At 38.0% G+C, this 18286-nt stretch overlaps 1 protein-coding gene across 1 annotated transcript; it reads right to left on the minus strand.

The window, feature by feature from the left end:
• Positions 1 to 12951: 12951 nt before the first annotated feature.
• PTH (parathyroid hormone) lies at positions 12952 to 15525 on the minus strand (the record flags this gene model as incomplete). Its single annotated transcript, XM_082844355.1, has 3 exons — positions 15468 to 15525; positions 13333 to 13423; positions 12952 to 13213 (listed from the first exon to the last, which is right to left on the minus strand). Exons 2-3 carry the CDS (start codon positions 13416 to 13418, stop codon positions 12952 to 12954), a joined length of 348 nt encoding a protein of 115 aa, XP_082700481.1. The 5' UTR covers positions 13419 to 13423; positions 15468 to 15525.
• Positions 15526 to 18286: the final 2761 nt, after the last annotated feature.

An 18286-nucleotide genomic window follows, 5' to 3' on the forward strand; every position in this document is an offset into this window, starting at 1 on the left:
CCCATAATACATAAAGAACTCTTACAATTCAATAATAAATAAGACAAACAACTCAATCAAAAAATGGCAAAAGATTTGCAAAGACTTTTATAGGAAGACATACAAATAGCTAATTAGCACAGGAAAAGGTGCTCAATGTCATTAGTGATTAAGTAAATGTAAATTAAAACCACAATGAAATACCACTTCACACCCACTAGAATGGATATAATAAAACATCAGACAATAACAAGTGTAGATGAAGATAGGGAGAAGTTAGAGCCCTCATACAGTGCTGGCATGCACATAAAATATTACAGCCACTTTGGAAAACAGATTGTTAGATTTTTTTAAGTTAAATATAGAGCTACCATACTATACAGCAAATAGCAAATAATAATAATAACTGAATTTTAAAATGGGCAAAGGACTTGAATAGACATACAAATTTGGGAACATTCCTGGGTTCTCTATTCTGCTTCATTGATCTACGTGTCTGTTTTTTGTGCCAGTATCATACTGTTTTGATTACTGTAGCTTTGTAGAGAGTGATACCACCAGCTTTGTTCTTTCTCAAGAATGTTTTGGCTATTTGGGATCTTTTGTGTTTCCATACAAATTTTAGAATTGTTACTTCTAGTTCTATGAAAAATGCCATTGCTATTTTGATAGGGATTGTATTGAATCTATAGATTGCCTTGGGTAGTAAGTTCATTTCAACAATAATTATTCTTCAAATCTATGAGCACAGTATATCTTTCCATTTGATTGTGTCATCAATTTCTTTCAACATTGTCTTACAGTTTTCTGAGTACAGGTCTCCTCCTTGTTTAGACTTATTCTCAGATATTTTATTGTTTATTTTATTGTTTTTTGATGTGGTTGTGAATGGGATTGTTTTCCTAATTTCTCTTTTTGATAGTTCATTGTTAGTGTATAGAAATGCAACAGATTTCTGTATACTAATTTTGTAAACTGCAACTTACTCATTGATGCATTCTAGTAGTTGTTTAGGCAATGTCTTTAGGATTTTCCATGTACGGTATCATGTCACCTGCAAACAGTGACAGTTTTACTTCTTCCTTTCCAATTTATATTCCTTTCATTTCCTTTTCTTGTCTGATTGCTGTGGCTAACTAATGAGTTCTTAAGAAAGACACAAATCAGTAAACTATAAAAGATTGAGTACTTTGATTACACTGAAATTAAGAATTCTTATTCATCAAAAGACACTATTAAGAAACTGAAAAGGCAAACCACAAAATGTACAATATATTTGCGATACAGAAAACTGACAAAAATGTGGTATTCAAAAATTAATGTTTGGCCTTCCCTAGTGGCACAGTGGATAAGAATCTGCCTGCCAATGCAAGGGACACAGGTTCATTCCCTGGTCTGGGAAGATCCCACATGCCGCAGAGCACCTAAACCCACGTGCCACAACTACTGAGCCTGAGTCCTAGAGCCTGCGAGCCACAACTACTGAAGCCCGCATGCCACAACTACTGAAGCCTGTGTGCCTAGCGCCTGTGTTCTGCAACAAGAGAAGCCACTGCAATGAGAAGCCTGCGTGCTGCAACAAAGAGTAGCCCCCATTCACCACAACTAGAGAAAGCCTGCGCGCAGCAACAAAGACCCAATGCAGCCAAAAATAGATAAATAAATACAAATTTTTAAAAATAAATAATGTTCATAAATCAATATCAAAAGACAAACACCCAAAAAAGAAAATGGAAAGGAGAATTGAATAGGCACTTCACAGACAAAGAAACCCAAATGGCAAATAAATATATGAAAAGACACTAAACAACACAAGTAACCTGGGAAATCAAATTAAAAGAACAATGAGGGGCTTCCCTGGTGGCGCAGTGGTTGAGAGTCCGCCTGCCAATGCAGGGGACACGGGTTCATGCCCCGGTCCGGGAAGATCCCACATGCCGCGGAGTGGCTGGGCCTGTGAGCCATGGCCGCTGAGCCTGCACGTCCGGAGCCTGTGCTCCGCAACGGGAGAGGCCACAACAGTGAGAGGCCCGCGTACCGCAAAAAAAAAAAAAAAAAAAAAAGAACAATGAGATGCCCATTATATTGGCAAAATTTTGAAAGTCTTGCAATACTTGGCATTGGCAAGAATGTAGAGCAAGAGGAACTTTCATACGTTGCTGGAGGCATGAGATATAAACTGTTACAACCACTGTGGAAAATAGGTTAGCATCTCCTAGAAAAGTTGAACATGCAATTCCATTTCTAGGTACATATCCTAAGGAAACTCTTACAGGTGTAAAAGACATCTAAAAGAATGCTCATTGTCAGTAATAGCTCAAAACTGAAAACAACCCAGATATCCATTAAGAATAAATGCATAAATAAACTGAAGTATACTTTACAATGAAACACTACACAATTAAAATAACTACAGCTACATGCATCAATAGAGATGAATCTCACAAGTGAAAAGAACAGAATGCAAAATACTAAATATGGTAAATAATATGGTAAATTTGGACATTTTGTCCAAAACCAGACAAAAAATTTTTAAGATATATATATACACACACACAGAATGTTATATATATATATATATATGAACTGTGATAGAGATGTCACCAAAACCTGTGCTTTCCTAGTACAGAGTTGTCACTGGGAAGTATCTACGCAGCCAGAGACTACATTTTTCAGCTGCCCCACCCCACCCCACTTTAAAATATTAGGTATGGTTGCATGACTATAATATAATTAATGAAATAGGAAGAGATGATGTCACCTTTCCAGGCCTGACCAGTAAAAACTTCCCACATGGCATTCCTACCTTTTCCACATACAGTTATCTAGAGAGGAGACAGCCTTAGGGCTACCATGGTAGAAGTTGAGTCTCTGGCTACCCTATTGAATTGTTCACCTGACCAGTAATATAACATTCCAGTAATATTATGTGAATAAGAAAGAAACTTCTATTTAATTTAGGTGGTTATATATTTGGGAGCTATTTTTAACACCAATTTGCTCACCCTAACTAATTCCGAAATGAGTACCTTTAAATGGGGTGCTGACTGGTAAAAATCTAAAAATATGGAGCAGGGGCTTAGCCATAGTGGATGGTGAGAAAATAGATGCCACAGGCTGGAAAGACAGAGCCTATGCTATGCAACAGCATATATTTGAAATATACATATTAGACTATCCAATCTAACCAAGGGATATTGACTTTCTATAAAGAAAAGCAAAAGAATAATGATAAACATAAAAATAAGGATGTGAGGATGAAGGAGATATGAACAGAGAAGAACTTACAGGAATTTCTGAGGTACTAGCAATATTCTATTTCACAATCTGAATAATGAGTCATGGGTGTTTTTTCCTTAAAAAATCTACATATATGTACAAATTTTTTAAATAAATTTATTTATTTACTTATTTATTTTTGGCTGTGTTGGGTCTTAATTGCTGTGTGTGGGCTTTCTCTAGTTGTGGCAAGCAGGGGCTACTCTTCGTTGTGGTGCATGGGCTTCTTATTGTGGTGGCTTCTCTTGTTGTGGAGCACAGGCTCTAGGCACAGCTCAGGCTTCAGTAGTTGTGACGTGCAGGCTCAGTAGCTGTGGCACACAGGCTTAGTTGCTCCACGGCATGTGGGATCCTCCCGGACCAGGGCTCAAACCCGTGTCCCCTGCATTGGCAGGCAGATTCCCAACCACTGCACCACCTGGGAAGTCCTGTACAAGAAATTTTGTATGTACAATAAATTTTACTATTTTAAAAAGTAAAAACACGTCAATATCAAGTAGATTTTATTCCAGGCATGCAAAAATATTTGATTTATTACATTAATCGACTAAAAGTGAAAAGTTACATATTTTTGGAGAAACAGCATTTTATAAAGTTCTTTTATAATTTCAAAAGAACCCTTAGAAAACTAGTTATAGAAGGGAATGTCATCAATATGTTAAAAACCGTTCTCTTGTTGAGAAATTACATACACGTTACCATTAAGGTCCAGAATATGATAAAGAAACCCAGTAGCATGATTCAGTAGCATGGTACTGAGGTGCCAGATACTACTATAAGAAATGAAAAAAAAAAGTGTAATCACAGGGAGAAAAGAGATAAAAGTGTCATTATTTGAGATTATATGATCATCTACATAGAAAAGCAAATGTAAACAAGACATAAGTTATTAGAATTAATAAGACAGTTCAGCAAGTTTATTGGTTATAAGAGAAAATTAGGAAAATGAACAATGTTTCTCTATACCAAAAATAACCAATTAAAAATATAATAAACATTTATATACCTTTCACAATAAACCATATAGAATTTAGCGATTAACAAAGGATACATAAGATTTTTCTAGAGAAAATGTTTAAACTCTATTTAAAAGGTATTAAAGTAGGTCAGAATAAGTGAAAAGGCTTACTATGTTGATGAATAGGACTATATAATAAAGATGACAATTCTTCCTAAAATTAACATAATTTTAATACAATCCCAATCAAAATTGCAGCTGGATTTTTTAGAAGAGAACCCAACAAACTCAGTGTAAATATTGAATGGTAGAATAAAGGTCTATAAAGAAGTATGTGTGTGTGTGTGTGTGTGTGTGTGTGTGTGTGTGTGTGTGTGTACTTTATACTGCAAGAACAAATACATCAATATAACAGAATAAACACATAGAGCTCAAAAATAAACCTATGTTAGTAACATCAGCAAGATGGTGGAATAGGAAGTCCTAGGCCTTGGTTCCTCACAGAAACACTGATTTAGCAATAATATACAGAGCAAAATACCTTCATGAGAAGTCTAGGTTCCAGTTAAGAAGTTGCAGCACCCCAGAGAAGCACAAAACTAATAACAGCCGTATTGAAATGATGGCCATGGCAGAAAAACTCAGAAAAGAATCAACACATTTCACCTGCCTGAACTATTTCCAAGATCCCTGTTTGACATTCTGCAAACATAACTTCAGTTTCTCCTGCCTTAGGCATCAGGACAGTCTTTTCTCTTGTCTCCAGTGTCTTGACATCTCCTAGATCCAGAGGATCCAGACCAGCATGGCCCTGGGGAAACTGGTGAGACTGAGATCTAAGTGATGATGTCTGTGCTGAGATTCTATGTGAAAATGACTCTAGCTCTGGTTATAGCCAGTGACTTCCTCTTATTCTCTTAATGACCTGCAGAGCATTGAATATGGGTAGGTTCAGACAAGACAACCAGAGAATGCCAAAACATTTATCTCTGCTTCTTGTGTGCTGGGGTCATCTGCTTCACCTCTGACTGACGTTATTAGGAGGTGGAAGTTGGAGAAACACTGGAATTGGCTGTGGTTGTTTGCAGGGATTCTGCATATCATGATTGCCCTTTCCTGGTATCTTCAGGTCTGGGGTTCTGGGTTGTGAGCCTCAGGAGGAGACATTAAGTCACTGCCAGTACAGAAACCAGGATTATTCTCCACGTGAACTCAGACTTACAGAGGTGAGGATTTTTCTGGACTGGGACCTGAAAGCCATTTTATTTTTCCATGCCTCTGATGGTTTTCATTTATATATCTTCACAAATATTGAGTTGGCCAAAAAGTTCGTTCAGTTAGTGAATACACTGCTCAAAAATTTCTTGGTGAGAATGAAAAATATGTCTTACCTTGGAGTCTCCTGTGCCCACCCTTTTTCCTGGGGATCTCAAGAGAAGGTGAAAATGTACAACCCATGAAGATCTGTGCCAAGAATGCTACAGATGTTGCAGTTTGGCCACAGTCCTTTCAAAGAGATATGTTATGTCTTATCCCCAAAGAAGAGCATATAGGGTGAAACTGATGCATCATATATCCCCAAGCTTTCCTGATATTACCAGGAGTTTATATGATTGGGAAAACTATCTAAGAATTACAAAAACAAATAATTGATTTTAAAACCTAACTTAATTTACATACTGAGCTTTGCTCAGGATGATGTTGAACTAGACCCAGGAGGTTCACAGTTTAAGGTGTTGACCTAAAATAAACCTAGTTATTTCCCCAGCAAAAAAAAGTTTATTTGTGTTAAGCAAAGAATTACAATTCAGGGTCTGCCACCATGGAGAGCAACATGTAAGTCCTCACACAGCAAGGGAAGGAGAACTCTTTCTCAGAAGGCAAAAGGATGTTGGGAGGGCTATAATAAACAAACAGTCCAGGGCTTTTCATTGGCTGAGTTGTTGCCAGGAAAGAAGAGGAGGTCTTTCTTCTTCCAGTTGCGTCCTACTTTGGTAGCAGGGCATGAGAGCTCCCTCTTCTGGTTTCCTGACTACTTGAGGTTTCTGTTTATTAATTTTTCGCATTTCCCTCTTTTAATCAAGATCTTTCTTTGAAAGTATCACTGATCGAGTCAGGTTTTCTCGTTTCAGCAGCTCCCTGCCCCTCAATGCCAGGAAGGACTTTTCCTGGGTATAATGTCTCACATCAGAGGGAAAGAACACAGAGTGGAAACCTGTTGAAGTCATATTTGAGTAACAAGGAGGGTAAGAGAGAGAACTCCCAGGCACTTTTAATTTAAAGTTTATATATTATCAAGATATTAAGCATTGGAGATCACCTGAAGCATTATGTCATCATCAATGGTTTGGCAGACAAACTTCCAACAGGCCTGGTCCAGATATCTTTGGAAAGTTATCTCATCAGATATTGTCTGCTTCAATTCCAGGAAATGTTTACTTTCAGGTCACTAGATAATGTGCAGGTCCAGTCAGTGTTTGGTGTTTTCTTTAGGTTTGTCACATGTTCTCAGAGTTTATTCCCTGGAGTTTGGCAGCACAGGATTAGTTTGCAGTACCTGATAGGGGCCTTTCCTGCAAGGTTGAAGAGAGTCTTTCTGGAGGTGCATTTTCCAGCTTGCAGGGTAGGATGCTTAAGGTCTTCCTCTCCCGAGAATGCACTGTGAAAAGATTGCTCTATCAAACATAGTTATTTGTAGTAGAAGCAATTAGACCTTTGCAATATTGGAGTATCTTTCATCTCTTGTGGGTCAAAAGAGACAGGAGCCAAGTACACTGGGCATCCTCTGACTATCCCAAAGGGTGAGAGTTTATGAGTTCCAAAAGAGGTAGATCTGAGATTTAGAAGGACCACCAGCAAGGCTTTTGGCCAAGGTATTTGGAAGGCCTCTACAAATTTTGTCAGTTGACTCAATAATGCTGTGTACCTTCAACTAAACCAGAGGATTGAAGGTGATAAACACAGTGAAGTTGTTGTAAAACCAGCCAAACAGAGCAGACTGGTCGAAGTACATGAACAGTAAAAATGGGTTCCTTGATCATTATGAAGTTTAAGAGGAGTTCCCCAGGTAAGGATAATCATATCCAAAAGGACTTAGCCACAGAACAGGCAGTAGTCCGTCAGTCCGGTGTGAAAACATACATACCATGACTAAAACATATGTATATCCATGAGATGGAAGAAGTTGTATGAAACCCATTGGGCAGAACTCAAACGGTCCATGAGGCAGTTTAAAATGTCTGAGAGCAGTACAAACAGGCTTCCTGGATTGTATTTATAACAAGTGCGACAAGTGAGGTAGGCACTATTTTGTGACTTTGTTAATGTTTCTCCACCAATATTGACTCATGAATGCTATCATTTTATGAATAGACCAATGGTTTAATGCATGTACAGTGGCTAGCAATGGGATTTTTAGAGTTTCTGGTAGGACTAGAATGTTATTTGGTTTGAATCAGAGCTTTCTCTTTTTTCAAACCAACAACTGTGAATTTTCAACCTTGTTTTTTCTTTTCTGAGGCCAACTGTTGGGCTTCTCTAGCCAGTTTTTCTAACTTGTCATTTGGGGAAATATCTCTTTGGACCATGACAGAGGTCTGATTGCTCTTGGTTCCTTTAAAGGCAGCATTCCTTGTGGAAATTCCAGCACGGAGATTTACTTCCAGGAGTCATGTTTAGAATGCCCTGGAATCTTGGGACTTCCCTTGTAGTCCAGTGGGTAAGACTCTGAGCTCCCAATGCAGGGGGCCTGGGTTTGATCCCTGGTTGGGGAACTAGATCCCACATGCATGCTGCAACTAAGAGTCCGCCTGCCGCTACTAAGAAGCCCGCATGCTGCAACTAAAAGATCCCATGTGCCACAGCTAAGACCTACCGCAACCAAAATAAATTTTAAAAAAATAGAATGCTCTGGAATCTTAATAACAGCTAAAGTGGAGGGTAAAAGATTACATCCAACAATTCCTGAACAAAGGGGCCATTTAAAATTTTATATCCGCTGGAAGAAAGGAAGCCACATTGCTTGTAAAACAGTCCAAAATCATGAACTACTCTGAAAGCATATCTGCTATCAGTATAAATATTAGAAGTTTTGCCCTTGACTAAAGTACAAGCCTGTGTAATGGTATATAATTCAGGCTGTTGGGCCAAAGTAGTCATACGTATAGATGGTGCCTCATCAGTATCAAAAGGAGTTGCAATAGACTAAACAGCACAGTATTTGCCATTGTCACCTTTTAAATAAGAACCATCAGGGAACCATGAAAAGCCAGTGTTACCCAGAGGAATTGCCTGTAGATTATCACCAGGAGTCAGGAGGTGATCCATCAGCGTTAGGCAGTCATGAGAGATGTCATTGGTGATGGTGGGAAGAAGAGTACCAGGATTAAAGTTATTACACTGTAAAAGAGTTACGTGAGGAGTAGTTAACAAAAGGGTTTCATAGGAGTTGAGGGGGCTCACTGAGAAAGGTTGAGTGTATTGAGAATTGGGGAGGCCTTCTACTGCATGAGGTATAAAAATGGGTAATGGGGATCCCACAATAACTTTCTTGTGGCCTTAACCAAAAGAGCAGAGACAGTAATTATTCTAAGGCAAGAAGGGTATCTCCACGCCACAGGGTCCAGTTATTGGCTATAATACCATATGGGTCAATGGTGGTCCCAGTGTTTTTGGGTGAGTACCCCCAGGGCATTCCCTTCCTTTTCATATACAAAAGGAAAAAGAGAATTTGATAACTGGGATGTCCAAACACAGGCAGGTTCATCAAACTCTCCTTTAAGGCCTTAAAAGCTATGTTGTCTGGTTCTTCCCATCAAATTGGATTGGAGTTGTTATTGCTTAGTAAAACATACAGAGTTTTGGCCATAAAAGAGAAATTTGGAATCCAATTTTGGCAACAAGCAACTAGCAGTTGGCACTTAGTTTTGGGTTTTTGGAAACTTAGGACACCACGAAGTCTATCTGGATCTGGGTGTGGCCCTTGTTCTGATATCAGATGCCTTAAATATGAAACCTGGGTTTGGGCAAACTGATTTTTTTCCTTGACAATGTTATGTCTCTTTAAGGCTAAAAGCTTTGACATATGGATGCTGTCTTCCGGTGAAGAGGCTTGAGAAGGAGAGCACAGATTTCTTTCACAAGTTACAACAAAATAGAACTTCTAGGGAACTTTTTATCACCTGGATAAGCCTTCAGGATTTGTGAGAAATAAGTAACGGCTGAGGCATTACTGCCCATGTGAACTGTTTTTCTTACCAAGTGAAGTAAAAAAGGTATTGGCTAGGGGGCTTCCCTGGTGGCGCAGTGGTTAAGAATCTGCCTGCCAATGCAGGGGACACGGGTTTGATCCCTGGTCTGGGAAGAACCCATATGCCGCGGATCAACTAAGCCCGTGCACCACAAGTACTGAGCCTGCACTCTAGAGCCTACAAGCCACAACTACTGAAGCCCGCGCGCTCTAGTGCCTGCATGCCGCAACTACTGAGCCTGTATGCTGCAACTACTGAAGCCCACACACCTAGAGCCTGTGCTCCACGACAAGAGATGCCACCGCGCTGAGAAGCCTGCGCATTGCAATGAAGAGTAGCCCCCTCTCGCCACAACTAGATAAAGCCTGTGCACAGCAACAAAGACCCAACGCAGCCAAAAATTAAAAAAAAAAAAAAAAGGTATTGGCTAGTTTCATCAACTGGAATACTAAAGAATGTACTGCATAAATCAATTACTGTAACGAAATTGCTTTCAGTGGGAGTGGATGTTAGTAATGGATATTAGGAACAACAGGGCGTTGAGAGATAACAATGTTGTTTATTGTTCAAAGGTCCTGGACAAGCATCCACCCTTGGCCCTTAGGTTTTCTCACTAGCAAAATGGGAGTATTGCAGGGGCTAGTGCAAGGGATAATGATGCCTTGGCCCTTGTAATCTTCTGTTATGGGCTTTATGCTTTTTAGAGATTCTTTCCTATAGAATATTGATTAATTCTGAGCAGAGGTTTTGAGAGATCTATTTGAATATTGATGGGAGGTGTGCTGTGAATTTTGCCAATATCAGTTGGAGATTTTGCCCATAATAAAGATGGTAGCTGGATTGATAGGGACAAACTATCAGTGTTTCCAGAATCAGCTCTAGAATCATTAGAGGTGGAGCAAATAAAAGATGTCAAGGGGTCATTTAATTCACCTGGTTTGTTATTTCAATGACTACTCTGAAGTTCTAGAATTATTTCTACCTTTGCAATTTTTTTTTTTTTTTTTTGCCGCACTGTGTGGCTTGTGGGATTTTTGTTCCCTGACCAAGGCCCTTGGCAGTGAAAGCGTGGAGTCCTAACCACTGGACTGCCTGGGAATTCCCTTTATGATTTTTTTTTTTCTCCCTTTGGAAGAAAGAAATTCCAGCATGATACTTCTCTAAGAAGTCTCAGCCTGATAGATGGATGGGGTTGAGGAACTAAGGAGAAAAAGGCATGTATCTCTCAAAGGGCCAAACAAAAGGAAATAAGTTCAGGGAGAGGCATCTCTTGCAGTTGATTAGAGATCCCCACTATTTGAACTGTTTTAGTACTTTGAGGCAGGGGCTATTTCATAGTAGTGGAGTCAAGCACCGAGAGTGTGGCTCTGGTGTCAGTTAGGACTGGAACAGATTCATACCCAATCTGGAGAGACGTTTCTCCAAGCAGATTAAGAGGGATGATTGGGAAGAGCCCCTGTAGTTTCTCAGAGCCCCATCATTGAGAATTGGGAGGACGTTGGAAAGGCTTGTTAGAGGGCTGAAGGTGCCTAAAGCACTTAAAGGTATAACAATCTCTTTTCCAGTGTCCTAGCTTTTTGCAATAATAGCAGAAACTAGGAGGGTTTTGTTTTTGTTTAGGGGTGTTTATTTGCTGGAGTTGAAGAATTTTAGTGTGGTTTTTTTTGGTTTTGTTTTTTGGGGTCTTTTTTGGCCACTCCACACAGCTTGTGGGATCTTAGTTCCCCGACCAGGGATCGAGCCTGGGCCATGGCAGTGGAAGCGTGGAGTCCTAACCACTGGACAGCCAGGGAATTCCCTAGTGGTCTTTCTTTTAGGTGAATCATCTAGAGTGCAAGAGAGTAAATTTGTCAGATTAACTAAGTCTGGAGTGGACATATTTTCCCATTCCATCCTGATCCTTTTTACTAGAAGGGAAAGGTCCTGGTTCAGCCCATTAATAAACATAGAGTTAAAAGCTACCCAGGTGGAATAAACATCTGAAGGAAGACCAGAATTTTCTTTAAAAGTAATCTGAAGTCAATTGTAATAGTCATGAACAGATTCATCTGATTTTTTTGTGCAAACCTAAATTTTGCTGCAATCAACAGGCTTTGGAAAAGGCCTAGGAGTTGCTTCATGAAGTTGCCTAGCAACTGTCCAAGCTTGATCGTATAATAAGTTAGCAAGCTGGTCTCCCAGTTGTGATTCTAGAGACTTTCAGGATTTTCCCAATTACCAGTTTTCATGCAGTGCTGGGCCGGGCCTTTACCAACAAGCATATGAACTAACTGATTTAAATCAGAGAAACAAGGTTGACAAGTTTGAAAGACTATATTAAATTCCTCAGCAAATCTGTGAAGATCTTCGGTTACTTTGGGGAAATATTTGACTGTGGCTCGCAGTTTAGCTTTAGTCCAGGGAATATAAGAAATTCAGGGTTTAGTCTCTGGATCCTTAGAAGGCTTGATTTTAAGGGGACAGCTTCTGATAAGTTCAGAGGAAAAAGGAGTGGGGAGGGTTTCAAAGAAATATGAAAGTTCAATGAGAGAATTAGTAAGGGGGAGCTGAGGGTGTGGAGGAGGTGTGGGTATAGAAGTATAGAAGGGAAGGAGGAAGATGGCGCCGGACATGAAGCCTGAGCACAAGGCGCCAAGGAAGAGGAGCACGAGGCTTCCGAAGCCGCTTCATCTTTCTTTAATTGCTTGTTTGCCTCAGTTAACCTTAAAATCCTATTTTGCAGAGAGGCCATTTTAGGGTCCTGGTGATATTTGGAGGCCTCATAATACCAATCAAAATAGGCATTTCATTCAGTTTTGGAAATCTTAAAGCTATGGTAGTCCAATTTCGTTTTAAGAACGTTGGGTCTGGGGATTTCAAAAGTTCCCCATAATGCCCATTGATATTCTAAATTGTCTTTGGTTAAGTCAGTCCGTTTTGTTAGAAATGCGTGTGAGGAAGGACAAATGAACAAAGTTATATTCTATTAAACACAAAAATTCTATTCCTTGCAATTTGGGGTCCAGACTAGGAATATGACCAGGGGCATTTCATTTCCTTTCCTGAAATGAAGAGGACAATAGTAACTCGCTAGTGATGATTCGGGGACCTGGTACTTTGATAATATTTGAAGGATAATTTCAAAATATCAGAATGTTAGACATAGGGTTAAAAAAAATTTTGTGTTGTTCTTCTTAGTCACATTCAATTTAAACATATTGGTGTTACTCATAACCAAAAGATATTTTTATAACAGGGAAGAAATACTTAACTTCATTTATTTAGAATCAATAGAAATAGAATTATTAAAAGAGCTCTTAGATGAATAAAAGTAAAATCAAAATAATCAATTAAAATTGCTGCTACCACAGTTAGCAATAGATTACACATAAAGTTTGGTAATATTAGAAATATTGGCACTTAATCTTAATAGAGCTTGAAAACATTAGCAGCATGTAATGTTGTTGCCCTATGCTGTCTAGAGCAGTGCTCTGATCATATCTGTTTTCACTGGGGTTTAGCTTTAATTAATACATCCACATCAGCTTTGTCTGCTTCTCCAAGACTTTTTTGATGGCTCTCAACCAGGACATTGTCTTCCTTTTTTCGGGGTCTCTGGGAACTACCATCTCTGTAAGCTATAGAAGTTCCGAGAGCAACAAAGTTGTGCACATCCTGCAACTTCTTACGCAGCCATTCCACTCTTTCCATGGAGCTCAGATGCTTGCCCAGGTTATGCATAAGCTGTATTTCACTCACAGATCTCTTCCTAGAGGGAACAGAATCAGAGAGGATCACTCCATTAGCTCCCCTCTTCCAAATCATAAAGCCAACCTTAAAAATCCAATTCCCATGCCCTCACCGTGCAGAACAGGCTATGGTACTTACTTAACAGACTTCCCTTCTGATCTTGCAAGAAAACAAACCGCGAACATGACAACCATTACTTTAACCATGTCTTTTGCAGACATCATCTTCACTAAAAGAAAAAGCGAAATGGAGGCATTTAAAATATTTTTAATATTCCAAACAATACAATTAAATTTATAGTAGTTTATATGTATAATCATACAACTTTGTACAGAGTGTGACAGTAACTAATTGGATTGTTTTTCATGAGAGACTTTTGGAATCAGCCTCTTTATTTTACAGTATATATAAGTATATATTATATATACAGATAATTAGTATATATTATGTATACACAAAATTTGACTTAGAAATTAGACAGATTAGCTTTACTTTCTTAGGTATCTTTTTGAGAGTTCTTGTGCAAGTTTTAATATATGAATTTAAGCTACATGAAGAATGAAAAACCTTACTGTTTAGAATTTCCTCCCACATTTTGTGTTATGACTAAATACACAAGAAGCTTGAAAATGGCTACTTCTTATTTATTTATTTATTTATTTATTTATTATTCTGGCTGTGCCGGGTCTTAGTTGCAGCACGCAGGATCCTCCTTGCAGCATGTGGGATCTTTAGTTGCGGCATGCGTGCAGGATCTAGTTCCCGACCAGGGATCCAATGCAGGGCCCCCTGCATTGGGAGCATGGAGTCTTACCAACTGGACCACCAGGGAAGTCCCTACTTCTTTTAATTAGGTAAATTGTCAACAGTGTTTGTTGACTTAGCAAATCTCTTTTTCATAAGTAAACTTCCTTTCAATGCAATGATAAACATAAATGTCAAATGAATAGGCTCTGATTTAGAGATTTTTACTAAATTAATACACACTTCTCCTACCGTTAAAAAGAATGTGTCAAAGCATTTAAACATCATCTAATTAATTACTTGTTATATGAATTTAGAGCTTTGACTCCATATAAAATGCCTGTCTGTATCTTATCTTTTCAGCTTATTTTATTGACAATTTTGTTTGAGTATAATTTTTAGTACATTCCTCTTTTGCTTTTAAGCTTTTCATCTCAAAATAGAAAAGTCTTACCGTAATCTGCATTTCAACAATTGCAAAGCCTTTTATCATAGATGTGCCTTTTCTTAATACTTAAGGTTCTCCGTTTTAACATACACATAGGGTGGCTATGTACTCATATTTTAAAGGGAATCTGCATCATTTAGAAGTAGCATAAGGAGCATTATAATCTACTATATTTATTTTCACTGTGCAATATAAAGCTATTGAAGGAGGAACAAATGAATATTCTTCATTTTTGGTTTGTGTTAGAAACAATCATTATAGCCAGAGGACAGAAGCTTTGGTGTCCTATTCTAGCCTTGTCACATTCACCAAACGCCTCTGCCTTGCTTCCTTGTTCTTAATAGAGAGATGAGATTCTTACAAGAATGTCATTTAAAAAGCTGAAAAATGGTTGTAAAACATCCTTAAAATTCATGTACAGTTTTCAGAATAGAAAATTAGAAAAGGCTTTATGTAAAGGGAATAAATATTCAGCAGTAAAACTGAGTTTCTCCAACTATAGTACACAGATTGAGCTCTCTATGAGGATATTCTGGAGGAAAAGTGGAATTTTAACTCAGAGAAATAAATTTACATTGATTATTTAAATCAGAATTATTCATTTCTCATTAGGCTGTTTTATTTCAAAATTTTAATAAGATACCATTAAAGCACATCATGCCAAATTTTAATTATTTTTCATGTAATTTCAGATGAGTTTATAAAAAGCAAGGCCTCTCAAAAGACTTTAATCACAAAAATAAATGATTTAACAATATTTTAGTAGCATAAATTTATTTTTTATTACAACATTTTTAGATTAAAGGATATTCAAACCCTCCCTTAACATTTTACCTTGAACAAGCAGCATGACATTGTAGAAAATGGTACACATTAAATAATTGCTTGATCATAAAAAAGAACTCATATGAAATTTAAAAAAGAAAATAAAGATTACTCACCACTCAATGTCTTAGGACACGATCTTCTTTCAGGTGTATTAGCAGCTGATGCTTTCTCAAAGTTGAGTAAACCTGAGAAAGCTGATGAATTGAGTTGTAGACCCTTAAATGTGACTTTTATATATGGGTCTTCCACACACCAAGAGAAGCTTTTTTATTGTTACGGATGACGTCACTCCCAATTCTCTGAATTTTAACTATAGGATCAGAGCAGCACACACACTCCCATGGGGCGGTGCTCATTCCTCTTAAATTTTAGATAATTGGATATTAAAAGGAAAACAGTGTGGGGCTGGGAAAAGGATTTATGCAAAGATTTCTAACAAATAGTGAATTGTAATTCTGACTGGATTAGTGAATTTATATTACAAAAAAGACTGACTTCAGAGATTTATGGTAAAGTCATCACTTATTTGAAAGTAAAATCTGAAAATAAGTATATTTCTTATAACCATAATATTGGCACAACTATTATGAGGATTATAATGAATCATATTACATTATGCTTACTTTACAAGCCGTATTCAACCAATCCATGTCATTCCTGATCATCTTTCAAAAAGATAGGTATAGTGCTTTTCTTAAAGAAAGTGTTAAAAATGTTTTGAGAATATGCTCTTAGTACATAATTAATTTGAAAGGCTTCAAAGGTGAAATTATTTTAAAATTCATTTAACTTACATTTTGTCTCTTTTTATTTTAATTTGCAATAAAAACATTTGAAAAGCAGTAACTGTATGCCAGACATTACATATATCATCCCACTAAGTCTTCACAGCCATCCTTTAAAGTAAATACTATTATCTTCACATGAGGAAACTGAGGTTTGGAAAATGAAGAAGATGGAGTTCAACAAAGGTCTTTATGATTCCAGAGCTATTTTAATTCTTACTACCTCAGTTTCCCCTTAGAAATGTAGCCCTTCTTTGAACCCCTGACTCTAATTTGCCTAACGCTTTCCAGACTCTTTGCCAGGAGTTGGGTCTTTTTTCTCATGTTCCCCACCTGGTGATGGAGTGCCTGCTCCAAAACCTAATAGAGGCAAGATGCTACCACCTGTCTAATTTCAAATATTGCTACAGCCTTGTCCCCATCTATCGATCAAAACCCCTTGAATCCCCTTGGTATATCTAGGGTTCGTTTAGGCAGCTTGCCTCCCAACTAAAGCCCCAGAATTGGATCAGTTCTCATAGCTCTGCTCCTACCCAGGCTTCATGTTATCCTCTTTCCTGCTAACTCTTGCCAAGCTTTGACTCTACATCAAGTAAGAGCCAGTCCAAATTTCAAATACCTGTACAGAGGCTAGAATGAAAGATATGTGTTAGTGCTGTTCTGAGGAATCCTCTACACTGAGCAAATCTCATTTGGAGTAGTGTTCCAGGCTCTGTTTCAGAAGTCTTAGAGACAAACTGCAACGTGCCTGGAGGATATGAACAAGGTTGGTGAAAATGTTGATAAACATGACATATCAGAAGGAGTTGAATCAAACGGGAAAAGTCTGGAGAAGAAAAGACTTGGGATGATGATGTAGCTGTTTTTAATTCTTTATAGGGCTTCTATAAGGAAGAAGGAATATCTTCTGTGGTTTAAGAAGGAAGGACTGAGTCCAATGGGTAAAGATTACAAGGAGGCAGATTTGGGCTCAGCTTGGATATCGTAATTGTCAAAATAAAGAATCAATTACCTTCCTAAGTAGTGAGTTCCTGATCACTGGAAGTGTTCAAGTAGAAGCTGGGTGAGCATCTATCAGAGATATCATAGAGATTCATACAGAGCAGAGAGTTGAACTAGATAACCAAGAGGTCCCTTTCGACTAAAAAAAAAATCTATTGTTTTGATCCTTTAAAAGACCTCTTCTGATGCAAAGTCTAAACCTGATATTTGTGTACCATTTTTTCTTACGCTCTGTTAAGAAGTAGAACTGGAAAAATAAATGGTTTTATAAACACATTTTTTGATTGTTATTATAAAGCCATGTTTAACATTTTAATTTGGAGATTTTTCCCACTTCTTTGGGTAAGTTCGGTATAACTAACAGCCTTCCAGGAGTAATGCACACTGTTTTCACTGTCTTCCTCTTATTACAATTATTTAAGAATAAACTGCCATATTGAAGATAACCACATTATTAAACTAGTTTTACAGAAAAATGAAGAAAACAGACAAAGCTTATTCATTCAAAAAATGCATTGAGTATATACTAGGTATCTGCCGGAGGCTGTGTTAATCACTAAATGATTGAGACATGATCCTTGCCCTGAAATTTGACATATAAATTGGAATATAATATAATAGGCGTTATAATAGCCATATTAACAGAGGCTTACAAAAAGCACAGAGGAAGAAGTGACTAATTTCCCTGTAGTTGTTGCAAGTTGTTTTCCTGAGAAGCTTAAGTATTCTCAAGGATGAATGAGTTTTCCATCAGAGAAGGTGAGGAAGGACAAGAAGGAACAGCATGTGCAAAGGCATAGAGGCAATGAAGACTGAATACACGCTAGTGGGAGGAGGGGGGAGATGGGTAATGACCCTAAAAAAGTAAGCATGGTACAAGTTATGGAAGTCTTCTGTGTGTATGCCTAGGAGTTTTATCTTGTAGTCCTCTCTAAACACATGTGTGCATTAGTAATATTTTGTGTCCTTTGGATTTTGTAAAGTACTACTTTGACCTTCCCACAAAGAAGAGACACAGCTGCCAAGATTTGGCACATAGTTTATCTGAACCATCAGCCTCTGGGACTGTAGACATTAGATAGAAGGAAACCATTTAGGAATAAGAGGGCTAAGGGCTATGTGGGCACAAGAGACTGATGTCAGAGTGACAGAAAAGAGCTGAGCATAGCTTTTTCCTTTGAAAAGCTCAGCCTTTCTCAGCGCTCTCAAGTTCTCTGAAGCTAGGGTCAGACAACCTACTGTATTCCTCCTCACATTTGGTAAGGATAAAGGGCCATGTGTTATT

Source organism: Leucopleurus acutus (genome assembly GCF_964270905.1).
Source record: "Leucopleurus acutus genome assembly, chromosome: 8".
Classification (NCBI taxonomy): Eukaryota; Metazoa; Chordata; class Mammalia; order Artiodactyla; family Delphinidae; genus Leucopleurus; species Leucopleurus acutus.